At 36.9% G+C, this 23,511-nt stretch overlaps 4 protein-coding genes across 5 annotated transcripts; 1 reads left to right on the top strand and 3 right to left on the bottom strand.

Annotated features, from left to right (window-relative positions):
- Positions 1-1,878: 1,878 nt before the first annotated feature.
- On the bottom strand, positions 1,879-6,339 carry LOC18096577 (uncharacterized). Its single transcript, XM_024594675.2, has 11 exons — positions 5,586-6,339; positions 5,439-5,493; positions 5,233-5,332; positions 4,876-5,116; positions 4,694-4,747; positions 4,471-4,610; positions 3,542-4,142; positions 3,244-3,358; positions 2,937-2,986; positions 2,599-2,742; positions 1,879-2,258 (listed from the first exon to the last, which is right to left on the bottom strand). Exons 1-11 carry the CDS (start codon positions 6,162-6,164, stop codon positions 1,983-1,985), a joined length of 2,355 nt encoding a protein of 784 aa, XP_024450443.1. The 5' UTR covers positions 6,165-6,339; the 3' UTR covers positions 1,879-1,982.
- Positions 6,340-8,575: 2,236 nt separating this feature from the next.
- LOC18096576 (outer envelope pore protein 24A, chloroplastic) lies at positions 8,576-10,768 on the bottom strand. Of its 2 annotated transcripts, XR_008058648.1 has the most exons (4): positions 10,460-10,768; positions 9,739-10,098; positions 8,812-8,956; positions 8,576-8,732 (listed from the first exon to the last, which is right to left on the bottom strand). XR_008058648.1 is itself a non-coding variant. In XM_006386866.3 (3 exons), exons 1-3 carry the CDS (start codon positions 10,655-10,657, stop codon positions 8,876-8,878), a joined length of 639 nt encoding a protein of 212 aa, XP_006386928.1. In that variant the 5' UTR covers positions 10,658-10,768; the 3' UTR covers positions 8,576-8,875. The 2 variants fall into 2 exon arrangements, 1 of the variants encoding a protein (XP_006386928.1); XM_006386866.3 differs by having other exon boundaries at positions 8,576-8,956.
- A 6,643-nt stretch (positions 10,769-17,411) lies between these two features.
- On the top strand, positions 17,412-18,662 carry LOC18096575 (uncharacterized). The gene is made up of 3 exons (XM_052450852.1): positions 17,412-17,967; positions 18,052-18,127; positions 18,285-18,662. The coding sequence occupies exons 1-3, from the start codon at positions 17,875-17,877 to the stop codon at positions 18,548-18,550; spliced, it is 435 nt and encodes a 144-aa protein (XP_052306812.1). The 5' UTR covers positions 17,412-17,874; the 3' UTR covers positions 18,551-18,662.
- A 2,491-nt stretch (positions 18,663-21,153) lies between these two features.
- Positions 21,154-22,209, bottom strand: LOC18096574 (transcription repressor OFP7). The gene has a single exon (XM_006386864.2). It carries the CDS (start codon positions 22,207-22,209, stop codon positions 21,154-21,156), a length of 1,056 nt encoding a protein of 351 aa, XP_006386926.2.
- Between the last annotated feature and the right edge of the window lie 1,302 nt (positions 22,210-23,511).

Below are 23,511 nucleotides of genomic sequence, written 5' to 3'. Positions count from 1 at the left end.
TCCGAGTCAATAATTTAATTTTAACTAAAATAGCTAAAAAGTTATTTTAACCTCCATTCAAAAGAGTCAGTCATGCATATTTTATAATTATTTTTTTGAATAGATTGAAATTCAAATACTATATTTCAACGCTATCTTTGCTCAATCGTCCTCCGTAGTCTTCTTCAAATTAATCTTGCTGAATTGTCGTCCTGTCCAGACACCAACCATAGCAAACCAATTTCTTGATGCCACTTTTGAATCAAATCCAAACTTGTATTTCTTCCCAACCTCCAAAGATGGTTGCTTAAAAGCATTGGCATGAATCCGGATACCAATGCTTTCCTCCCTCGTCAAGTCAACCTTGATAATCCCTGCACCCTTCTATTTCAATGGCATCAACTAGATCATCAATCAGTTCATCAGGGATGTCGTTCTCCAATTTCTTTCTCTCTTCATGTCAAACACAGATTTGGGGACATCATTCTTGTAAACATAAACCCTCGACAAATTCCCAAATAAAAGATGAAAACTAAAATAACAGCAAAGCATCCTCTTGTTTAAGGTTAGCAAAGATGTATTACGCACAGCAAAGCTCTAATTAGAAGGGGCCAAAGTCTTTCAAAAATCCATATCCACTAAGAACACAAGATCTTCATTTGGTTGCAAGAACTGAAGAACCCAGGATTCAAAAACTAAAGTTGCATATGACATGATTATAGATCTATGGACCAGAAGATCTGTATCAGCATAGGACTTGCTAAATGGCAAAACATGGATACAAGTTGCATCAGAATCTAATTTCACAGCAGACACGAATTGAAACCTCTCTGACCAAAATGGACTGTACTTTGTAACTGAAACAGCCCCCACTCTCTCTCCATCTCTAGTCCTATCTGGAGAGTGACCGGCCTCGGTGTTTTCATCATCTCTCGGTCCATCACCGCCGCACTGCTTTTCCCCTTCCCCTTCCCCTTTCTCTTTCCCTTCTCTTTCGTTTGGGCTGCTCTCCACTATTCACGTTGCATATGAACAATGGAGAGTGTCTCCACTGTTCATGGCCGAATCGATCTAACCCAAACCTAAATGTGTTGGACCGATCCAACCCAGTAAAATAAAAAAAATCCAAATTTTTTTTGTCAGATATTGTGTTTTATTAAAAAAAAACTAGTGTTTAACATTAATCAATGGCACTACATAATTACATTAAAAGAAGATCGCATGATGACGTAGCATTTGCAGAATTTGATCGCAATCTTAATTTTGTTCTGATGATATTTTACCTGATGTTGTTGTACGCTCAGGAAGCCATGAAAACTGTAGTCCTTGTCGGATGAATTTCGTATATTATGGAATTACAAATAGTTTAATGGAACAATAAACAATATTTTATATAAAATATTGTTTATTTCATGGTAGTTAAATCTACAATATTAAAATTAAAAATCATCAATATTAATATATATTCTTTTTAATTATTTTATAATCTCAATTTCAAAAGTATTTTTAACTAAACACATTAAACAACTTTTTGTTCAACCTCAACTTTAACCACAGTTTTAACCAAACATATATTTTAACAACCTAACTTCAACTAAAAATAATTTTTATAAAACAACAACCACAAAATTATCACAATACCAAACACACTTAAGAGTTGTACTTAACTTATCCAGGGCAAAGCTTTCCTTCTTTATTACAAGAAATTTATATACCTTCTTGGATGCGTGTATTCATCATTTATAATTTGATAACGGAACACAGGTCACATCCTTTCTTTTAAGGGCAAAAAATGATAGGCGTCCCTCATGTAGGACCCGGAGCAAATTTCTAATCGCGTGTTCTGGGATTTAAGAGAAAACACTGCACTTGTCTGCCAAAAGTAGATGCATCACATAATTTATCAAAGCAGCACCAAAAGTGTAAGTGTATTATTTCACCAATAAAGAAGTCTACACCAATCAACATCCATACAGCATTTAGTATCCAGTGACAGCATAATCTCAGGTGACACTATACGCAGTTCTTATAGATACTCTAGGTTCGTTCTTTCTCTGATTCCGATCCAATTTGAAAGCATCATATATGGCTTCAACTTGGCCAGCCATAATATTACTATTGTGGTGGCTGGATTGCAGAGAAGGGCACCTTAATATCTCGTGTAGCGACGGACCAGATTTCATTTCTGTGGCAGTTTGTGTGTTTTGGGTACTTGATCTAATTTGCGAGCCACTGAACTTGGCCGAAACAGTTTTCCTTGGTCTATTCTCACTCTGGATCTGCAAATCAGATAAAACCTATTGAAGTTTGCAAAGATAAACAAACAATGTCATGTTTTCATGTCTGCGCACTACAGCATCAATTAAATGGAGACCACGATAAAGAAATTGAGTTTATCACCAAGTTGGATTATAGCAGCTTTGAATGATAAAACTAGTTCTACTCTCGTTACAGATAAACAGAAGAACCACCTTTCTGTTCTCACATTACATAAGGATCAAATGGTAAAATCTGAATTGCCCCAAGAAAATAAAATCAAACAAATAACTTCAAAAAAAATGAAGCAAATTATGATAAACTTTCTGCTTATTTAAAGCTTTGCAAACTTCTAAAGCTTACCAAATTTGAAGAATCCTCTGGCATTGAGATTGCACTCCTGCTACTGCTGTCATCTCTTTCGAAGACAAAAGAACGAACCATGCTTGATCCATGCTTCCGGGACGATGGCAGAGAACTTTTTGACCCCCGCCCTAGAAAAGATGACTGCAATATTTTCCAAAGGAAATTTATTGTCGGTGGAATTCGCAAGAAAAAAAAATGACTCAATTAACATTGATTTGGTCAAATTTGCGATATTCATTAAGGAGTAGGGTGCTAGGGTTCTTCTGCAAATAAGATGCGCCATTGACAGCATAGACAACAAGACATCAATCGTGACAAAAAAGCAAACCATTTACCTTTGATGACATATTCCTATTTCCTGTTATGGATCGCATATGAGAATAGGCTGCAAAATAAGTATAGTGAATACAAGATCAGAACCATACTATTAAAACTGAAACTCAGTTGCATGAAAGTAATGAGTCAACAATTTAGATGACGTGACAGATCATAGCAACAACCAAGTCTCAATCCCAAATTAATTGGGGTCAGTTATATGGATCCTTATATGCCATTCCACACGATCATATACCAAATCTGCCTCGATACCAAGAGATTATATGATATCTAAATGATCATGCATAAAAATATATAAGATCATACATGTTATCTTAGCTTTCTTTCTTGTGTCATGCACACCATTCAGCTTCTTTATAAGACCAAAGATTTCTTTGGATCCTTCAGCCTCTGCTGGTGACAAGAATGTAGCCTGATCTTCCTGTTTCAAATCATGATCAGTTACCATCTTGCAATTGAAACCATAATATTCAAAAGAAAATCATAAAATCATATTAAACCTATGGGCCAGAAGATCTGTATCAGCGTAGGACTTGCTAATTGGAAGAATATATATAACCACAAATCTTGAGAGAACATGATTATAGATCTGCTAAAAACTCACTGCTTTATAAGAAAGTTGCTCCTTAACAAGCCTCGTTTCTGTTTCCTCGTCATCAGATGATATATATACATCATCCTTATCTGTGAACATTTGAGAAATCATTTCCTTTGCTTTCTTTAAGTTCATCCGGACAACATGTCTTGTAACTTCTGCAGCCTCATCTAGAAACTCTTCTTCATCTACTTCAGCTTCTTCATCTACTTCAGCTTCTTCATCTTCTTTGCCTTCATATTCTTTCTCTTCAAGCAAAGTCGTTTCCCTTTGTTTAGAACCACATTTCAGTTTCCGCAACAGATTTTCTGTTCCATCAGCATCCTGTTTCTCAAGCCACTTTTGATGAAGCTGATTGCGAATTTCATTATCAAATGGCTTTTCTTTGTAACCAGTTTCTATCATATCTTTAAGTTCCTCAGAGTCCAAGTCATCCTCATCTTCCTCAGAATCTCCAAATCGCATTAGATCATGATCACTGTCATCTTCTACTTCAGCTTCTTCATCAATATAAGCTTTCATAGGATCACCTTTAGGAGATAAAGATAGATCAGCCAACCCGTGTGGGATTGGATCGATGTTCTCCTTATCATTGTCCTCTTCATCAGAACTAGTTAACAGAAAACACAACAATTTCACTTTTAGAAGAGTGAGCTATTAAATAATCAGATGTTCACAAGGTAAGCTACATAATTCTAGATTTCAGTCACTTTCCAGTCAAAAATAGAAAGGAATGCACCTGCAACTGGACAAATGAATATAGAATGAACAGATTGTTTGGAGTGCTAGACCCAAGGAGTGATTTCTGGGGACATGCATTGGTAGATAAAAACATTTGTACGCTCACTTTTAGCAATCAAACTCTAGAAGTGTGCTTATGATCAGGTTTGATGATAAGATGCTTGCAACGGCAAAGGAAGCAAGATTTTAGGACTTACAACTCATCAGGAGGAGCAGAATCGAGCTTCAAGTTCATTGCAAGTAAGGACGGTGCTTGAACTACATCCATAGGACTGCTGGGTGGATCATCTGAAATCTCATCTTTGGAGGTGCTTTTTTGGGAATCAAAACTCAGATCCTAAAACATGCATATTAAAAACCATTACATACAGGAATTCCATTTAAAGAGTGGCAATCACAAAACTAAAATGTGATGGAAACCTGAGTATCATCAACAGGAGCTCGAAATGTTTGTTTTGACTCTCCATTTAAATCCTGCAATTCAACAGATTTAATAGACTTGTATGTACAAACAAGTTAAAAAAGCTAAAACTTGAGAAGACATGCTCCTTCCAACCAGCGACAATTACATTCATCCAGTAAATGTGACGTCTTTAACTCACCATCAGAGAAGCCATAGTTTTAGGACTGTGATTTGCTGTCCTCTTAGAACCTTCAACACTCAAGGAATCGAAACTGTTCTCCTCGTCAAAAGGATCCGCATTCGTTTCACTGTCTGCTCTTGCAACCTTTTGAACTTCTATATCCTCAATAAGATCATTTTCAAATCCACACTCCAGTACAACTTCTCTTGAAAAAGCATCATCCGAGTCATTAAAAGAACTTGTGTTGACAGAAACCAATCTGTCACCCATGAGAGTAGCAAAATGAGAGTAGCAAAATAAATAGAATAATTGATTAAATAAGACATTGATTAAGAAAAACCCACACAAAGTCAAAGCCAAGAGAACATAACTCACTTCTTTGAAACCTCACGCTTCCTTAGCCGAATCTTCTCTAAAACAGAAGATACGGGCTTTTGAACAATTGGGACTGGTTTAAATGATGCTTCTCTAGTTTCTAAACACGTTGAATACACAGATAAAGAGTTTATAAAGCATCCAGATAGTAACTAATATTCAGGAAACAACAAGACTTGCATAATTTAATACAATTCAATTTCTACCTCTCAACAATTTCTGAGATTCGATAATGAGCTCCTTATGTCTCTCTCTTCTTTCCTGTTTAATTGAAATCAACTTTATAAATAATCCATCGAAGAAAACTAAGGAAAAATTCATTACTGGTACAGCCACACAAAAAATACACATACCTTCGCTTCCCTTCTTTTGTTGGTGTGAACCGAAAACTGCTCATCTCCATAGCCATCATCTCCACTTTTTGATCTCTTCTTCTTCTTCTTCTCTTTCTGCTCCTCTAAACCATCAAAATCAGGTAGTTTCTTATCCAAACCCTCCTCGGTCCTAAAATCCCCAATCTCCTCTTCCATTCCTTGTCCATTGAATTCCTCATCCACGGAATCAAATTCCAGAGCTCTCTTAACATCAGCTACACTATCCTCGTTGCCCGAGCCACTAAAATAAGTATCCAAATCGTTTCCCTCCTCGAGATTTTCCAGATCACCAGGTTCAGATCTCAAAATCGGTTCGCTGAAATCTTCCCCGGTATGCTCTTCTGCGTCTAGGGTTTCAAGATCGGGGGAGTCTGTTGGTTGTATGGAAGGTGAAAGTGAAGGTGACGGTGGAGTGTCGTTCGGAGGATTGAGGAGGGGATCTTGAGAGATTTTGACAGTATTGGTGGCTTTTTTGAGACGTTTGAATTTTCTTTGAGGGAGAGGAGAGGATGGCTGTTCGGTATCTGAGGATGGGAGGAGTTCTTCTTCGCTGTCCATTCTCTGTTCACAGATTTGCCAACGGAGGAGAACTAGGGTTTTAGTTTTGCCAGTTGAAATGGAGGGTGGGTTCTTTTTGTTAAGAAGATCAGGATCTCATTTAGGCGGCAAATGTTTCAAAACAATTAGGATTTTCTGATATTGAACCGCCAAAATTAGCGAGCGGGGATCATGTAAAGTGTCGCCTTCGCTATTTAATATTTATATCGACTATTTATTATTTTTTTACTATAAATAATTTTTTAAAAAAAAACCAAAAGTTGCTATAAATATCCTATATTTTTTTATTATGAAAGATTCAAAAACAAAAGTTACGTTTTCTAAAGAAGAGTTTTTTCTTTGTTACTCTCTCTTGCATTTATTTATGGTTTATATTTACTAGATAATTTTTTTTATTATTAATATGGGAGTCCGGGTTAGTTTGCGTGTACCTCGACTAATCCCACGTGCCCTGAAGTTAATGACCATGTAAACCTTCAATAGCCCTAAGGTTTATAAGACTCAAATTGATGACTTTTAGAGAGCAAATCTAGGCCTGACCAGTTGAGCAGCTCTTTTTTGTTTGTGTAACTTATTTTATAAAATTGTTATATTTTAAGAGGAAAGAATGAAAAAATAATGTTGAGTTCTAAATGATTTATTTAAAGTCTTCAAAAGTAAACTTTATTTTTTTGTATGCATTGTGGATGAAAATAATAATTTTATATTTACTTCTAGATGTTGGGCAGTTTTTAAAGGGTTCATACTTTTTTAAATTAGAGATGTTACATGATCTTGTTGTTAAAGTTTATTACAAGGAAAGTTTATTCTATATTATAACTATTAGTACATACAAAAAATTAAAATATATGATTATTTCGAGAAAATTGTTAAACTTTTGAATTAATACATTATGTTGTAGGAAAAGAAAATACTATAAATGTAAAAGACTTATTGTCCTTTTAACTATATTAATTTGTGTAATTTTGTACATGATTTCTTTACTAAAATTAGAGATTAATAAAAAAATAATTAAGTGAATTTTAGGAATGTGCGTGGTTAATATTCTAAAATAAAAGAAAAAAATAAAAATATTTTCAGTTAGAAAAACAAAGATAAGTCTTTTACATGTGATTAAAATTGAGAACGAGATTTTCATTATTTCAACTACATTTAATTTTGCCTTTTCCCCCCTTATTTTTTCATCTACTGTAAGAATTTATATAGCCTATCATCTTAAAAATCCAAATGAAAAGAGAAAAGAGGAACTATAGAAATATCACAACTGAAGAATCTAATAAAAAAATCAATAACAAAACAAAGATTTAGATATATAAATTTATTTTTTAGAAGTAAATAATTAAAGATACAAGAACAATTTAATTTTTAAGAAAATATTTTAGAAAACATTTAAAAAATCAAATTCTTTTGAAAAAAATAAAAATAAAATATGAACATACTGGTCAATGATTTCTATGAAACTCTTTAATTTTTATTTTCTAAAATTGAACTTTTTATAACCACAACAGATAAGTATTGACGGATGCTTTCCAGGTTCACTGTTGCGGGAGTAGGATACTACAACGGTAAGACAATCAAGCCTAGGTCACATTTGGCATCCCTCGCCTTTGAAAGTCTTTGTTCACTTTAAATTAATATTTTTTAAAATCATTTTGTTATACTAATTTTATAAAATAAAATTCAAATTTTAAAAATTATTTTAATATATTTTCAAATAAAAAATAAATTTAAAAACAACCTCCACAACATCCCCTTAAATGACTAGAGGATTTGACGAGGTTTGAGATTCTTCCACGATTTCCAGAAGTACCATGACAATTATAAACAAGTATCAATTGACTTGAGAACACAATCCCCAGGTCAAGAACTATTGACAGTTCCTGAGAGGGGCTTTCTCAACCTGATAGTTTTCAACTGGGTGTTGAACGACTGGGTGTTTTCAATCAAGGCGTTTTCAACCCGACCATTCATTCTCGACTTGGTAGTTCTCAAATCAGGCATTCTCAGAACGAGCAATCTCAATCTCATAGTTCTCCACCCATGCACTCTCGACCTGTACTTTCTCAACCAGGTAGTTTTTGACCTGAGTGTTCTCAACCCAAGCATACTAAACGTTCTCAACCCAAGCGTTCTCAACCCGATCGAGAATGCCTGGATCGAGAACTACCAGGTTGCGCCTTGGATGAGGATGACCGGGCCAAGAACTACCAGGTCTAGAATAGATTAAGAACTACCAGGTTGAGCCATGTCTTGATAAACAACTCTTAAACTTGCAAGCATAAACCGCTCAGCATTTCTGCAGCTTCCTCAGTCAAGACCCAATCTTACATACCATACCCATGCAAAAATATGTCACTAACCTCACCATAACCATAATCTTCCATCCTCGCAAAAGGAAAACACACATAAGATAACAAAAGGGACTGAATGCATATCTCAAAAGAGAGATTTAACAGTTTGAAAAATGGTGCTACAGAACTGCCCCTAGCCAGGTGATCAGCTCAGTTATAACTATTGGCAATATTCAAGGAAAAAAAATGCTCAAAGCAACTGGGGGCGCAGCCAGAGGTGGAGCTCTTTGTTTAAATAACTGGTAAATGTTACAACCAAGAAAGAATACTGATGAAACATGGGGGCACAGCCAGAGGTGGAGCTGTTTGTTTAAATAACCGGTAAATGTTACAACCAAGAAAGAATACTGATGAAACATATCACATCTCAAAGTTCCACATACTCTCAGCACTTAATTTTGGCATTTTTGACTCCTCAGCCAAATTGACGGATGCAGAAAACTGGGATAAAGAAGGGCCAAGATTAGAATATCATTTTTGAGTTAAAATCACATAAAATAGAGAAGATTTTGGAATCCTAGAAATGCTTAAAGAGGCTTATCCAAACAGGTCAAAGCACACGACAACCACCAGATAAAATTAAGCAGCTCAAAAGCATCAACCTAGCATCCAAATAGCTGAAAGTTAAGCAACCACCCATTTTGTGATATCACCAGCAATCCCAGACATGTATTGCTTCAAGCCATAAAAAGTATAGGTATTTTATTGGAAAACTATAGAGTCATTGATTCAGAATTCTCTTTAAAAGAACATCAACATGCCAGTGCCTTTTCGTGATTGAAAAATGGAAGCAAAATATAAACATTATGCTTTCCACGAACAGAACATTGTCAGTTATAATTCAATTGAAAACCTAGAAAAAACAAACATGCTTGTGTTGCAGAATCAATAAGATGCATCTAGGAATTATAAAATGGAGATACAACATGCAAACCAAGAGTACTCTAGAAACACAATTCCTATCAATGAACCGATACCTTTAAGATCCAAAACTATAACCATGCCCAGTTTAATGGAGGATCAAATTCTTAAAGCATGCAATAGATTGCTAAATTTATGCTCAATTCCAAGATGAGGCTCATACAAGTTACTATCAATTAGAATAAGAACCTACAGTAATTTCAACTGGTGCTTTTTTCAACTTCTACTTCTTGATTTTACTTATCAATTTAGAAACCAAGTTCCAGCAACTTGCCAATAAGCATATTAATTCAAGAGATTACCTTGAAGTTCCCATTCAGCTTTGAATTCGTTGACCACTCCAAGCCCAGATTCTTGCTTGACGTTTGATACGTAGCCTTGAGCACATCATCACTATAGACCTTCTGAGATACCGCAAAATCCCATGAATTCTTTGCCAAGTCATAACACGGCTCAAATGTCATCAACCCACGATGCACATAAGTATACTTCAACTTGCAATTCTCCGTCCCGACCATGTAATTAGCAGATATTTTGTTCGCTGAATCAATCACAAGAGTCCCGTCCAAAATAGTACGTTTATCCCCTCTACTATGAATGTATGTCAGATTCAAGGGCTTGTCCACAACCTTAACAGCATTCATAAACTGAAACCTAAAATCCTGCACCACAAAACCAGTTGAAAATCAAGTCAATGTCAGTTACAAAATCTTACTAAAAAAAATTCTAGCTTTCCTTAATTTCACAGCTACAAGGGATAAAAACATGTTACTAATCAGTAACTGAAACCCTAGATTTTTTAAAATGAATCCATTATTTTAGAGATTCAAAAACCCTAATCCCTAAGAAGTTAATTTTGTTAGGAAGCCAAACTCGCAGTCAATTGATTCGAAATCAAAGTCAGCAAAGCAAGTTCAAACTACCTGCCCAGTCGAAAACCCTAGTTACCTACAAAATTGTCAGCCACCAAACAGACCTTATGCGATTAAGAAAGCAGAGCAATGGAGTTTGAGGAGGAGTTACCTTTTTGGGAACGTTGTAGTCTACTATGAAGAAGCCAGGTTTCTCGACAGCTAGAGACAAGCCGTTTAAGCTAGGGCCGTTGACGAAGGTGGCGTCGGTTACAGAAGCCCGAAGCTTAACATCGCCGGTGTTGAAGGCGACAGTAGCAGCGCCGGTGCTTTTGTCATTTTCGTACCTGCCCTTCAAAGACGCTCTCATTTCGTGAAAAACGAGAAACACAAGGCAAGAGGATTATCAGTGCCAGCAATATTAATCGGTGGTTGGTAAGTGTGCAAAGTTATATTTATACGCGGGATTGTTTTAGAGAGTGTTATGACCAAGGTTTATTAAGAGTTTGTAGAGGCTTTTATATATATATAGACACATATCTTTTTAACTATTAACATAGCAAAGCAATATGAAAATATTAAAAAACTTAATTTAAAATAAAAAATAAAAAAATTCATTTTTTTTAAATACATTTTTTTTTTAATTCCTCTATTAATTAATTATTTTTTAAAAATATATATTTTATCTCTATTATATTTTTAAATTCATTTATAACTTGATCCTTTCTATCAATTTCTTATTTTTCCTATTTCTTTAAATATAAAAATAAAAAATGGATAGGATGGAAAGATAAATGAAAAAAAAAGCATTTTATAAAACAAAATATTATTTAATGCTTCATCTTAAAATCAATAGTTTTTAGCAGCTTTATGATAATGAAATCAACTATTAAAAGGTATTAATAGCCGGTTTAGTAGGGTAGAAATAAATATTTTTTAAAATATTTTTTATTTGAAAAAATATTAAAATAATATATATATTTTTTTAAAATTTATTTTTGATATCAATACATTAAAACAATCTGAAAATATTAAAGAAATAATTTGAAGTGAATAAAAAATAAAAAATTTAATTTTTTAAAATATAAAAATAAATGGATTCAAATACCACAAAAACCAATACATTAACTATTATATAATACAATTGTAATTCATTAAAAACTCATGCACATTGGCATTCAATATTTCCTAGCACAATATTAGCTTATATTTTTTTTGTTTAACGTGGGTGTTCGGGCCAGCTTGCGCGTACCTCGACTAATTCCACGGGCCTTGAAATTAACGACCATGTAAGCTTTCAGTGGCCATCATATGAGCAACCACATGGCTCGAATCTGAGATCACAAAAAGAACAAATCTTTTGGTCCCAAGTTCTTATCACTAGATCACCATCTAGATGGTTTAATATTAGCTTGGACGCTAGGCTCGGTACGAGTAGCATCACTTATAGCCAAACACGAACATGTAATAGGAAAAAGGTCACCATAGAGTAAAAAAGAAGAAGAAAGATGATAGAATGGAGGTCTAAATTGTAATCAACTCACCAGTATCGTCTAGCTAGTAGCGATGGTAGGATAGCGTGGTTGCGGGCTTTTGCGACCCCGACAATACTCGCCCTTTCTAAAGCCCGCAGTCCGTCCGGGTGCATTCAACAAAATCGAATACGGGGATTTCTTGGGCTCTGGTTTTGCTATTAATACGGGGATTTGTATTGAGTGATGAGTGGTGATTACAAGGTTAGAGTTGGCTTAGTTTTTTTGGCTTTCATAAAATTATTTTGGAATTTAATTCCATGGTTGTGATGGGTCTGTTCTTGATTGCCTTGGTTAACAGAGCTTGCGAAGCTCTAAGTAGAGGTTGAGGAGTCCAAATGCAATATTCTTACAGGAAGGCAAATGCTGCTACTAGTTAGATTGCTAACTTTGGCTTTCCATGCATCTATTTTTCAGGGAGGATTCGACTGTTAATGACCCTCTAGAAGGCTTGTATTAGTTTTTCTACTAGAACTTGATTCCCTCATTTAATTTAATTTTGAGCTTTAGCCCTATTTATAACAAAAAAAAAAATCAAAATAACATTTGTGCGAATTATTGTAATAAACAAGAGGATAATAATTCAAATGAAGTGTGAAAGAAAAGTTCAAGTTGAAGGCTAGAAATGCAATAAACAAGAGGATAGCTAGACCAAAAGTAATAATTCAAATCAAGGAAATCTATAAAATAACCCTTAAAATACCCTTAAAAAAACAATAAATTTATAAAAATAAATTACACACAAGGATAAATTAAATACAGCAATCTAGTTGGCGCCAAAAACATATTGGGCGGGCGCCCCATTTCTTCCTCCCCCCTCTCCCTATCTATCAATCGCACGGTACCTAACTCTTACCCTCAGTGCAAATCGCCCAAACTCTTGAATCTCAGGTAAATTCCTTTTCTGCTCCATGTTTACTGTACAATAATCTTGATTAAGCAGTGAAGTAAGGCTAGACCTGAATTTTCGGTTGAGCTAGATCTTGTAAGGTTTTGTAAACCAATAATTATCAACCGCCCTTTGCACATGGCGTTGGAATATTATTATATAGGAAAATGTTTACAACAGAAGGTGAGAGTAATAAGGAAGTAGCTGTTACAGGATATACACTATACTATAATTAGGATTAATCAGTTCCTAGATAGACGTATATAATTAACTGTAATACAATCAGATGGCATGATCTTCTCCTGAATGCTTGGAAAGATTGGCATGATCTTCTCCTGAATGCTTGGAAAGATTTTCTCCAGAAGATGGGATTGTGTTAGCGTCAATACTCCCCCGCAAGTCAAGCGTGGTAGGGAACACGCGAAGCTTGGACCTGAAGAGCAGAAACAAGGATCTGGATGGACTTTTGGTAAAGATGTCTGCAATTTTTAAGGGGGACGGCACATGCCGAATCTTTAATATACCTTTGCAAACTAATTCACGAACAAAATGAATATCAATAGTAATATGGCGAGATCGTTTGTGAGCAACAGGATTCCTGGCTATAAAAATGGCACTAGCATTGTCACACAGGAGAGTTGGTTTGTCTGAGGGCTGAAGATGTAAGTCATGAAGAATATTTAATAGCCATTGGACTTCAGCTGCAGTGAGTGCTAAGGCTCTATATTCAGATTCTGCAGAAGAGCGAGATACAGTGGATTGCTTTTTAGATGTCCAGGAAACAAGATTGTCACCTAAGAAGATGGCATAGCCTGATGTTGATCGACTGGTATCTGGGCAACCTGCCCAGTCGGCATCTGAAAAAGCTGAAATGGTGAAGCTGTTGGATGGTGTAATCTTGAGACCAAAATGCAGAGTACCTTTAACATATCTGAGGATTTGTTTGACAGCCTGGAAGTGATGTTCCTGTGGATTATGCATAAATTGACTGACAGAGTTCACGGCATGTGTAATATCAAGCCTTGTAATGGTTAGATACTGAAGGGCACCAACCAGAGAACGATAGGTAGTGGGAGAATGAAATGGAGTGCCATCAGTAGATAAATGTTAAGAGACAATCATCGGAGTGGCAACTGGTTTAGAATCAAGTAGATCAACGCGAAGAAGAAGATCTCTTGTATACTTGAGTTGACTTAGAAATATTCTTGTGGCAGAGTGAGTGAATTCCAAACCCAAGAAATAATTCAAGGCGCCAAGATCTTTCATGGAGAACTCATGATGTAATTTGCGAATGAAGGAATCAATGAGGGATATATTGCTGCCTGTGATGATAATGTCATCAACGTATAAGAGCAAGTAAATAGTGTCAAGGGCTGATGAATAGACAAATAAGTTGGAATCAGCCTGACTGCTAGTGAAACCAACAGTGAGCAGGAAATGGCTAAATCGATGGAACCATGCTCGTGGTGCTTGCTTCAAGCCATATAACGCCTTTTTAAGACGACAAACATGTGTTGGATGAGAGGGATCAGCATAACCCAGTGGTTGTTCCATGTAAACTTGTTCTTGTAAAAGGCCATGCAAGAAAGCATTCTTTACGTCCAGCTGACGCATTGTCCAGCCACGAGAGACTGCAATGGAGAGAACAATGCGAATAGTTGAGGCTTGAACAACTGGACTAAAAGTGTCATTAAAATCAAGACCATAGAGTTGAGTATAGCCTTTGGCAACAAGGCATGCCTTGAGCCTATCAATGGAACCATCCAAATGATACTTGGTGCGGAAAACCCATTTTGATCCAACCACATTTGTAGCAGCAGGTCGTGGAACCAATTCCCATGTTTGATTCAGTTTCAGAGCTTTAATTTCGTCATCCATGGCAGCAAGCCATTCGAGAGACTTGGCAGCACTTTTGAAACCTTTTGGTTCCTTCATAACTAAAAGAGAGAAAATTAAAGGAGAAGATGGGACCTGACATATATAACTGTAATGTTTGGATTTGGAGATGCCTGCTTTTCCCCGAGTGAGCATGGGATGAGAATTCTGTGGTGGAATTGATGCAATTGGAAGTACTGGAGGTTGCACTTCTTGAGGAGCAGGAACATATGGTACTAAGGATGAGGGGCTGTGAGGTGAAGACAAATCCAAGGCACATTTCTTGCATGGCATGGACGAGGTCACTGGTGATGGAGATGGAGGCCCTGTAAAGGAATTAGTGACAGCTATAGCAGGAAGGAATGGGATAGGATCATGAAAAGCAACATAATCTGAGATGGCAGAGGAGTGTTGCATGCTAGAAGAGGAAAATGGAAATACAGTTTCATCAAAACGAGCATGTCTAGTGATAAAGACTCGATGAGAAACAAGATCAAGACACCGAAATCTTTTGTATGAAGTGTGATAACCAAGAAAGATGCAAGGAAGACTTATTGGTTCAAACTTATGCTTGGTATAAGCACGCAGGTTTGGAAAACATAAGCAACCAAAGATGCGGAAGGTAGTGTAAAGAGGAGGCTTACCATACAGAATTTCAAAAGGAGATTTCCCACTCAAGACTGGTGTGGGCAAGCGGTTAATGGTGAAAACAGCGGTACTGAAGGCTTCAACCCAGAAATGAAGAGGAACAGCAGAATGAAACATCATTGTGAGGCCTGTTTCGGTGAGATGCCTATGTTTCCTTTCTGCCCTACCATTTTGAGATGGTGTATAGGGACATGAGAATTGATGATGAATTCCACACTTAGTAAAGTGGGTCTGTAGATTTTTACCGATGAATTCCCCTCCCCCATCACTTTGGAAAATTTTAATTTTCGTAGAGAATTGATTTTCAACCAAGGATTGGAAGTTAAGGAACGTGGGGTAAAAATCACTTTTGTGCTTTAATGGATAGAACCAAGTATAACGGGAGTGATCATCTATAAAGATAACATAGTATTGGTAGCCTGAGATGGATTTAATGGGAGCTGGTCCCCAAAGATCACAGTGTATAAGACCAAGAATGTCATTGGAATGACTGTCATTTGTTGAAAATGGTAATGCATGGCTTTTAGCCTTTTGACAGCTAATGCAGAGAGGTGGATTTGGCAATAGAGAAGAGAGGGACAGTGAACCTTGTTTATTAAGAATTGAAATTATTGAAGAGGAGACATGTCCTAAACGTGCATGCCAAACTGCAAAAGAATTACAAAGACTGGATTTATGGATGACAGTAGAAAATGCTTGGTGTCCACGCTTCAGTACATAAAGGCCATCAACATGCTTGCCGCTTGCCACCACCTTTTGAGTGTGAAGATTCTGGATGATGAAATCAGTGTCAGTAAAAGAGACAGAGAAAGGATAGTCATGGGTGAGTTTACTGACAGAGAGCAAGTTTTTAGTCAAGTTTGGAACAACAAGAACATCATTTAATTGAAGATGGGGAGTGGGAGAACAGGAACCAGTGTAGGTGATTGGAAGAGAAGAGCCATTACCAACAATAACCTTGTCCTTACCAGCGTAAGGTTCCATTTGATCAAGTTGAGATGCATCAGCTGTCATGTGTGCTGATGCACCCGTATCTGTGTACCAATCTGCAGGTTCATCATGAATGGTGCAATGAGCAAGGGCTTCAGTAATATTGGCATCAGGTTTGATATATTTGTTCTCATCAGTTTTGATATATCTGCGATGACAATTTGTTGCATAATGACCTTCCTCACGACAGATTTGGCATCTAGGAGGTCGTCTAGGCTGCTGCTTGTGACGGTATCCTCCCTTTGATGGCCCTCCTTTATATTTGTGTTGGTAGTTGCTGGAATTTCCAAATCTGGTTGAGGATGCAGGGGAGAAATTTGCAACATAGGCAAGGACCCCTGTATTATGATCAATGGACTTTGAAAAAAGATCAAAGCTTTCTGCTTTGGGAACAATATCTGTAAAACTGGGAATAGGGGTTAAAGAGAGTTGAGTGATGGAGAAGGTTGAAAACTCATGGCCTAAACCACGTAGATACCAATGCACCTTATCAGTATCTTCAACTGGACGTCCCATTGCTGATAATTGATCACAATGAGCTTTAAAAATTCGAGAATATTCAGAGATGCTACGAGAGCCACGCCTCATGAGATGAAGCTCATCCTTAATTTGGAGCTCACAGGCTTTAGACTTTTGGCTGAATGTGGTTTCAAGAGAGTTCCAGACATCTCTTGAAGTTGTAAAGCCGATAGTAATAGAGAGCTTCTTCTGTGAGAGAAGAAAGCAGAAGGCTCATGACGAGCTGATCCAATTGTTTCCACATATTGTGAGCTGCAGGCTCAGTGGCAGCAGATGGCATTGGTGTTGAGCCATCAATATGTCCATACAGTTTTTGACACTGCAATAAAGGGACCACTTGACTGCGCCAGAGAAGAAAATTGGTGGAGGATAATTTGATAGTAACCATGTGAACCATGGTGTTGAAGGAGAGAGTAGAAGAAGAATTTTCGGAGGCCATAGGATCTGATGGATGTTAATCTTACAGCTCTGATACCATGTAAGGTTTTGTAAACCAATAATTATCAACCGCCCTTTGCACATGGCGTTGGAATATTATTATATAGGAAAATGTTTACAACAGAAGGTGAGAGTAATAAGGAAGTAGCTGTTACAGGATATACACTATACTATAATTAGGATTAATCAGTTCCTAGATAGACGTATATAATTAACTGTAATACAATCAGATGGCAAGATTTTCTCCAGAAGATGGGATTGTGTTAGCGTCAATAGATCTACGATTTCTGTAGCTCAGGTTGCCGAGCTAGAGCTACGACCGATCAGTCGACGACTAGACTGAATCCGTGTTCGAATCTCATGCTTATTCATGCATCTTATACCTTAATTGATGGATCCAAGCATTCTTCTTCTCTAACAGAAATTCTGTAACTTCATTCCTATCTCTCTCTTTTTTTTTCTTACAAGATATCCTCTGAATTCCAAGTTTGTGCCTGCAAATTGCAAGATGACAGTATTTTATTTGTGGTGTATCAATGCATTGCTTATGCTAGCATGCTTTCTTAATATGAAAAGTTTGTCTTGCTATAGGGCTTTGCATTCTAGGCTCTAGGATAGCAGTGAGGAAAGAACAATTTCAGGTGAATTGGATGATGTTAACTTTGGTAGTATGACACTGAAGCAAATTAAGGAGAGATGCGAAGCAAAGAAAAGGAAACCTGGAATGTTCAGGGATGTCATCATTCAAAGCTACAACATCTTCCTGAAAGGCTCCTTTCAAACTGGAAGGTGTGCATCATCCATAGCACGTACATCTGTTTATTTTACTCTTATATTACCCTGAATTTAATCAGGCAGTGCTTACATTTTCAGGCAATTTCTCCAGCATCTCAGAAAAAACTGTGCAAGGCTATGGAGTCTGGTGACTTAGGTGATGAAGATTATTACAGTGAGTGAATATCATGTTCAGATTTATGGACTATGCATTTTCTTTTCCTGGAGCTGATAAAAAAAAATATTTAGTTTCAGTTTTCATTTGGGTGAGCCCCGCTCACCCAAACTCCTCCAAATTTAAATTAATTTTGTTGGGTTGTTGATGATTGCAGAGTATGCTAGGAAATTATGCTACAGGAATTTGAATGAAAATAAGATCGGTAGGCTTGGAAGAGCCTATCAGAACCGGATATTTGATCTCACTATTAGCCCTGAGCGGATCATCAGGAAACTGAAAAGTGAGGAATATGGTTTCCATTATAAAGACATTCTTAAGGTTCCTCATCCTTCTCGAACTATACCGTGTTTTGCCACTGGGAGCCCTCTGTCCAAAGTTGTTCAGAGACTGCCATTTCATTTCACAGAAGCAAATGCGTGATATTGAATCTATTACAACTAAACTTACAAAAGAGGTGAACTCCGTGAAGGACATTGTTCAGGAAACATGGCAGTCCAAGGTCTATCCAGCTATGCCCTTGAAACACAGGGCAGACGAGGTATGTTAAGATACAAGATTGAGGCAGTTTGGCTGTACATCCAACCTATGCCAATCCTTAATATTTCCTTGCTCAGAAGAATAGTTGAGATATAAATTTAAAACCGTTGCTTCTTATGTTATATTTTGGATGCTATCAGTAAAATGCAAACAATCAAGTAGAGAGGCCTTCTGAAACCAAATGAACTTGTGTTCTCTTGTCTTTTTCCAAGTTCATTTTGTTTTATCTTAATCACATAACATCAGCATGACTACGAGGTGGATTTGGAGTTCTTATTAACTTTCCTCTAACTCCATCCAGTCCTGCATTGCAATTTTTGTTCTTGCATCTTGATGAAGTTCTCTGCCACAATGCCCATATTTCTGAGTTCTGAACTCACTGTAACTCTTTATACTTGTGTGACACTTTTCCATTCACTCAGTGGATTGATTCCATGTTTAGACCAATAAATTATACAGTCACACTCCACTCTCTCTATTCTTTTAATCAGATTTTTTGCCTTGTCCGTTTTTCATAAGAGTGGAAGGTGTTTTGGCTAAACTAAGAATGATGATTTTGAGTTCTGACAAACACTTCAGCGCTAACAGTTTAGCCCCCTTTTGAAGGCTGCTCAAGGACTCAACCTTTGTATTCAACCTATTTTAGATAAAACCACACAATTGATTTGATATCATCAGTGTTTTGTGTCCTTGCAGTCCTGACACATCTTTGTTACCGTGTGAAATTGATTAGAGTTTGGTAAAACCGATTTCTTTTCACTATCATTGGAAGCTCAAACTTTTTATGGTAAAATACAAACTGTGCGGAATGTTATTAACAACGATGTTTTCTTACATGTTTTTAGTTGCTTTTCTTTGCGTTTGGATTTATGGCTGCAGGTATGTACAGTATGCTATAGCGTAAATTCTCTTGATTTGGCAGGTGAATTCAAAATGCAACTAGAGTGGAAGAAATTAAGTGCAAGAAGATGGCTTTCCATCATGGCAAGGGATTGTAACCGATTTTGTAAAATCATGGTTTGTTTCTTGTCATACACTTGTTTCAGTGCATGCGTTTGAAAAACATACACCAGTCATATACTTAATTATGATGTGAGGATATTTGCTGATATTTTATTTGATTGATCTCAGAAATTGACCGACAGAGCTTCTGCAACTTTTCTGGGAATGCTGTCCACAAGGAGAAGAGAAAGATAGTTTTTGCTGATGAGGCTGGCGGAAAGCTTTGTGATGTCAAGACTTTCGAGAATGACAGGGCTTCTTTTACAGGGTCTAGTAGTGACAAACAGGTAAATTTCGATTAAATAAAGGATGAAGCTTTTATCCATTGTACATTAAATCTTTCCATTTTCTTTTCACTTTTCGGGAGTGATTCTTTCAGATATTTGAGTGGCTATTTGATGCTTTCTAGAACGGCAAAATGGATGTATAGAATAGTTTTGGCATGTCTAAATCTAGGGTAATTAGGTGTGCCAGAGATCAGGAGTGAAGCTACCATAACACAGATGAATTCAGCTAGAAAGCAGACTGGTGCTCACTCCAAAGCTAGTCTACTGATCACTGAGAGCTAGAGAATAGGATAAACTTTGTTTATACTTTTCTTGCCTCTTTACTTGAGATTGAAGCATGTTGTAACAACAATCTTGTGTTCTTGTCCCAAGCCAATGAACAAATGTTTATTTGTGCTTGGAATTTCCAATGATGTTAGCTTTATGTCAAGACGAAAGAGAATCCCAGTTTTCGGCCTACATATTCTCTTTTATTCATTAAAAGATGCTTAGCTGGTTCTCATCCCTCCTACCATGGTTAGAATTAATCCTCTTTTTTTTCGCCATTAATTATTATCGCCTAGCAATTGATCTCGTCAACTTTCTGTACATCGCATCAACATTTTATATACATCAAGTAAATAATCAACCACAATAAAATATTTTTTGTGGGTTGTAGATTGCATAACCAATCAACCAAAAAAATTACTAACAAGATATCTTAATATTAATATACAAAAGATTTTTATTTTCTTAATCATACACAAGAACATTTTTAAAATCCTTTTATGTCTGCTTAAGTGTAATTTTTTGGGTTTTTACCCAGGGTATCTCCAGGTCTATTTGGCTTGAGACTAATTACCTTTCGGCTGGAAGCGTGAAGGTGAAAGCTCTCTTAACAAGTACATTTTCGGGAGATCAATCTTGTATTCTCATCTTTTCCAAGGTAAAGGCTGCTTTTACCGCCTTAAAAGGACATCATATATTATGCGAAGAAATTATAATAACAAGAAAGATGGTAGCATGATTTCATATAGGAGAAAGAGCATGTAGTTAATTTGCGAAGTGCGTTCATTATTGTAACTTCATTTCTCACGCTCGCTATCAAGTGGGAAAAAGAAATCATTTGCAAACAAATATAACATCGAGCTACCTATTAATTAAAAAAATAAAATGTAATGAAATAGAGGATCAAGTTGCCCACCCCTTTCTTCTATCTTAATTTCTGATAGAAGCTCTCTTATTTACAGGAGAATCACAGAAAACGATCTCCCAAACCTCCGAGAATGCCTGCACGATAACTCCATGATACTGTCTCGAATTCAAGGACAAAAAACACTGCAAAAGTTCCTGTAAATCCTCGGCCTCAAATATTTGCTTTTCTAATATCATCTCCAACATAGACCTCTTAAAGTCCCGGTGTGGGTTCTGTGATTTCTTCACCACTGCCACGCTCTCCTTCACTCTCCCATCAACCTTGCGTGATATCACCCGCTTCAAAACGGATGATCTCACAGGTGAAGGAATCTCTGGAGACGTCACAGTCTTTGATCTTTTCCACTTGTTCAATGAAATTTGGTGTCCAAGCTTTTTAATTTTCTTTAGGTTACTCACTTTCTTGTTCCCTATAGGCTTATTAAACGCTTCATGATATTCTGATTGCCTGGCTATAGTATCCAATGAATGGCTGAATTCACAAGAAGAATCATAGGAGAAACTTCTTGAAGAACAAAGTAGGGTTTCATTTTCTTCACCAGCAACATCAGTACTGCTAAAGCACCCACTAGTATCAACAGACAAGACACCTGTCTTGACCTTGTTTTTCTTGATATTAATTTCTCTGTTTTTGTTTTTTCCAGTTACCATAAAGGGTGACATGTCCCCACTCCCATCAGAAAATGAGAAGGGCACGTTTAGGTGAGGTTTGGCTTGCCACCTGGCTTCTTTCTTGCCCGCAAAATCGGGCGATTCAATGCTCCAATCTGACATGCAGCAGCGCGGGCACGATCGCGATTGGCATTTGCAGCCGACGGAAATGGTCTTCCTTGACACTCGGCATTTGTAATAAGGTGTTGATGGCGGTGGTGGTGCTTGGAGGTTACAAGGGTAATTGATGTCAAGTGCTTTGGGGTTGAAAGGAGAGAGCCTGTTGATAGCTGGAATTGGAGCTTCGGGACAAGAAGGATCTTTGGATCTACAGAGTTGGAATGGGGTGATAACACGAGAGAGCTTATGCTTGAGACGATTAGGCATCTTGTGGAAGTTCATGACCATGAGAACGTCTGTAGTTTTGAGACAACGTGCTAAGGCTTAGCTATAAGAGGTTGGATATATAATGGAAAGAGGCCGGCATTCAAGATGAAAGACAACAGCTTGCACCCACTGGGTTTCAAAAGTATTAATTTAAAGGATCTGCACGCCTGGGTAGAATGACCAAATCCAAGTGATGATGTATGCTTTTTGCCTGAAAGCTACATGAAGGCTGTGAATAATTTTCATGATGATTTCTATGGTTATGCAAAATGAGAGAGCACACTCCCAATATATTACCTAATAGTTTTTTTTTAATAGATAGAACCATTACTAATATAGATCAATTCCATATATTAATAATTTTCAATACAACCTGTAAGCGAGTTTACTAGCCGGTGGTGTCTGATCATTGTTTTACAGTAGAAAAAACAGAGACATGTTTTGTTGAAAAAATAGAGACATGGCTGGAATAAACCGCCATCATTTTCAGAGATGCCTCCTATTATCTTCCATGGATCTCGAAGACGAGATAGAAAGTTTTAGGAAATGTCATTGAGAGATACGTGAAAGAAGCAATCGAGACCATGCTTGTTGCTCAGGGCCAAAAAATTGTTCAGAAAATAGTTTCTAGATGCTTGACATCTTAACTTTTTGGTAGCAATATGTATTTGGATCATGGCTTCCGACTTGGCCTGGCCGTAGCTCTCTCGAGTCTGCTAATCCTTCTCTTGTTTTCTATTGTTGAGATAATATTGCGAAGGACAAGGGTTGCATCCAGCCGTAGTTATCTTGACTCATTCCGCTCAGACGCAAACTCGAAAAAACAAATAGCAGCCAGGTCCCCCAAACATTTTTCAATTACTCTTACGTTCTGCTTTCCAAGTTTGGGTGTCATTTTCAGTACTGGAGCCCTTGCTGAGATGGCAAAAAAAAAAAAAAAAACCCCTACAATCTACTCGAGGACCTTGCAATTTGCAGTCACGTACGTAGTTCATCATCTGATGAACACCTGGACAAGAATGCACAAGCTACAGTACAAAAATAAAATAAAACGAAGGAAGTTTTCTGCCTCAGTTCATGCACACGCGTTTTGGATCTTTGACCCCATCACTAAGCAAGAAACCAGGAAAAAATCCAGCTCAGTAGCAGCAGGGTAACTGTATTAGCCGGAGTGTGAAGATTGTTCACAAAAAGTAAGCCAATTGAACCCAAATAACAATTATATATATTCACCTCTTTTTTAAGAATATATGAACTGCAAAATAGGCTCAACAGGCGACCCAAGTTCCATAGATAGATCAAACCAGCTGTCAACCTTCTTCT

Source organism: Populus trichocarpa, chromosome 2 (genome assembly GCF_000002775.5).
Source record: "Populus trichocarpa isolate Nisqually-1 chromosome 2, P.trichocarpa_v4.1, whole genome shotgun sequence".
In the NCBI taxonomy this organism is placed as follows: domain Eukaryota; kingdom Viridiplantae; phylum Streptophyta; class Magnoliopsida; order Malpighiales; family Salicaceae; genus Populus; species Populus trichocarpa.
Note: the sequence above shows the minus strand (reverse complement) of the source record. Positions and strands in the feature narration are given on the sequence as shown.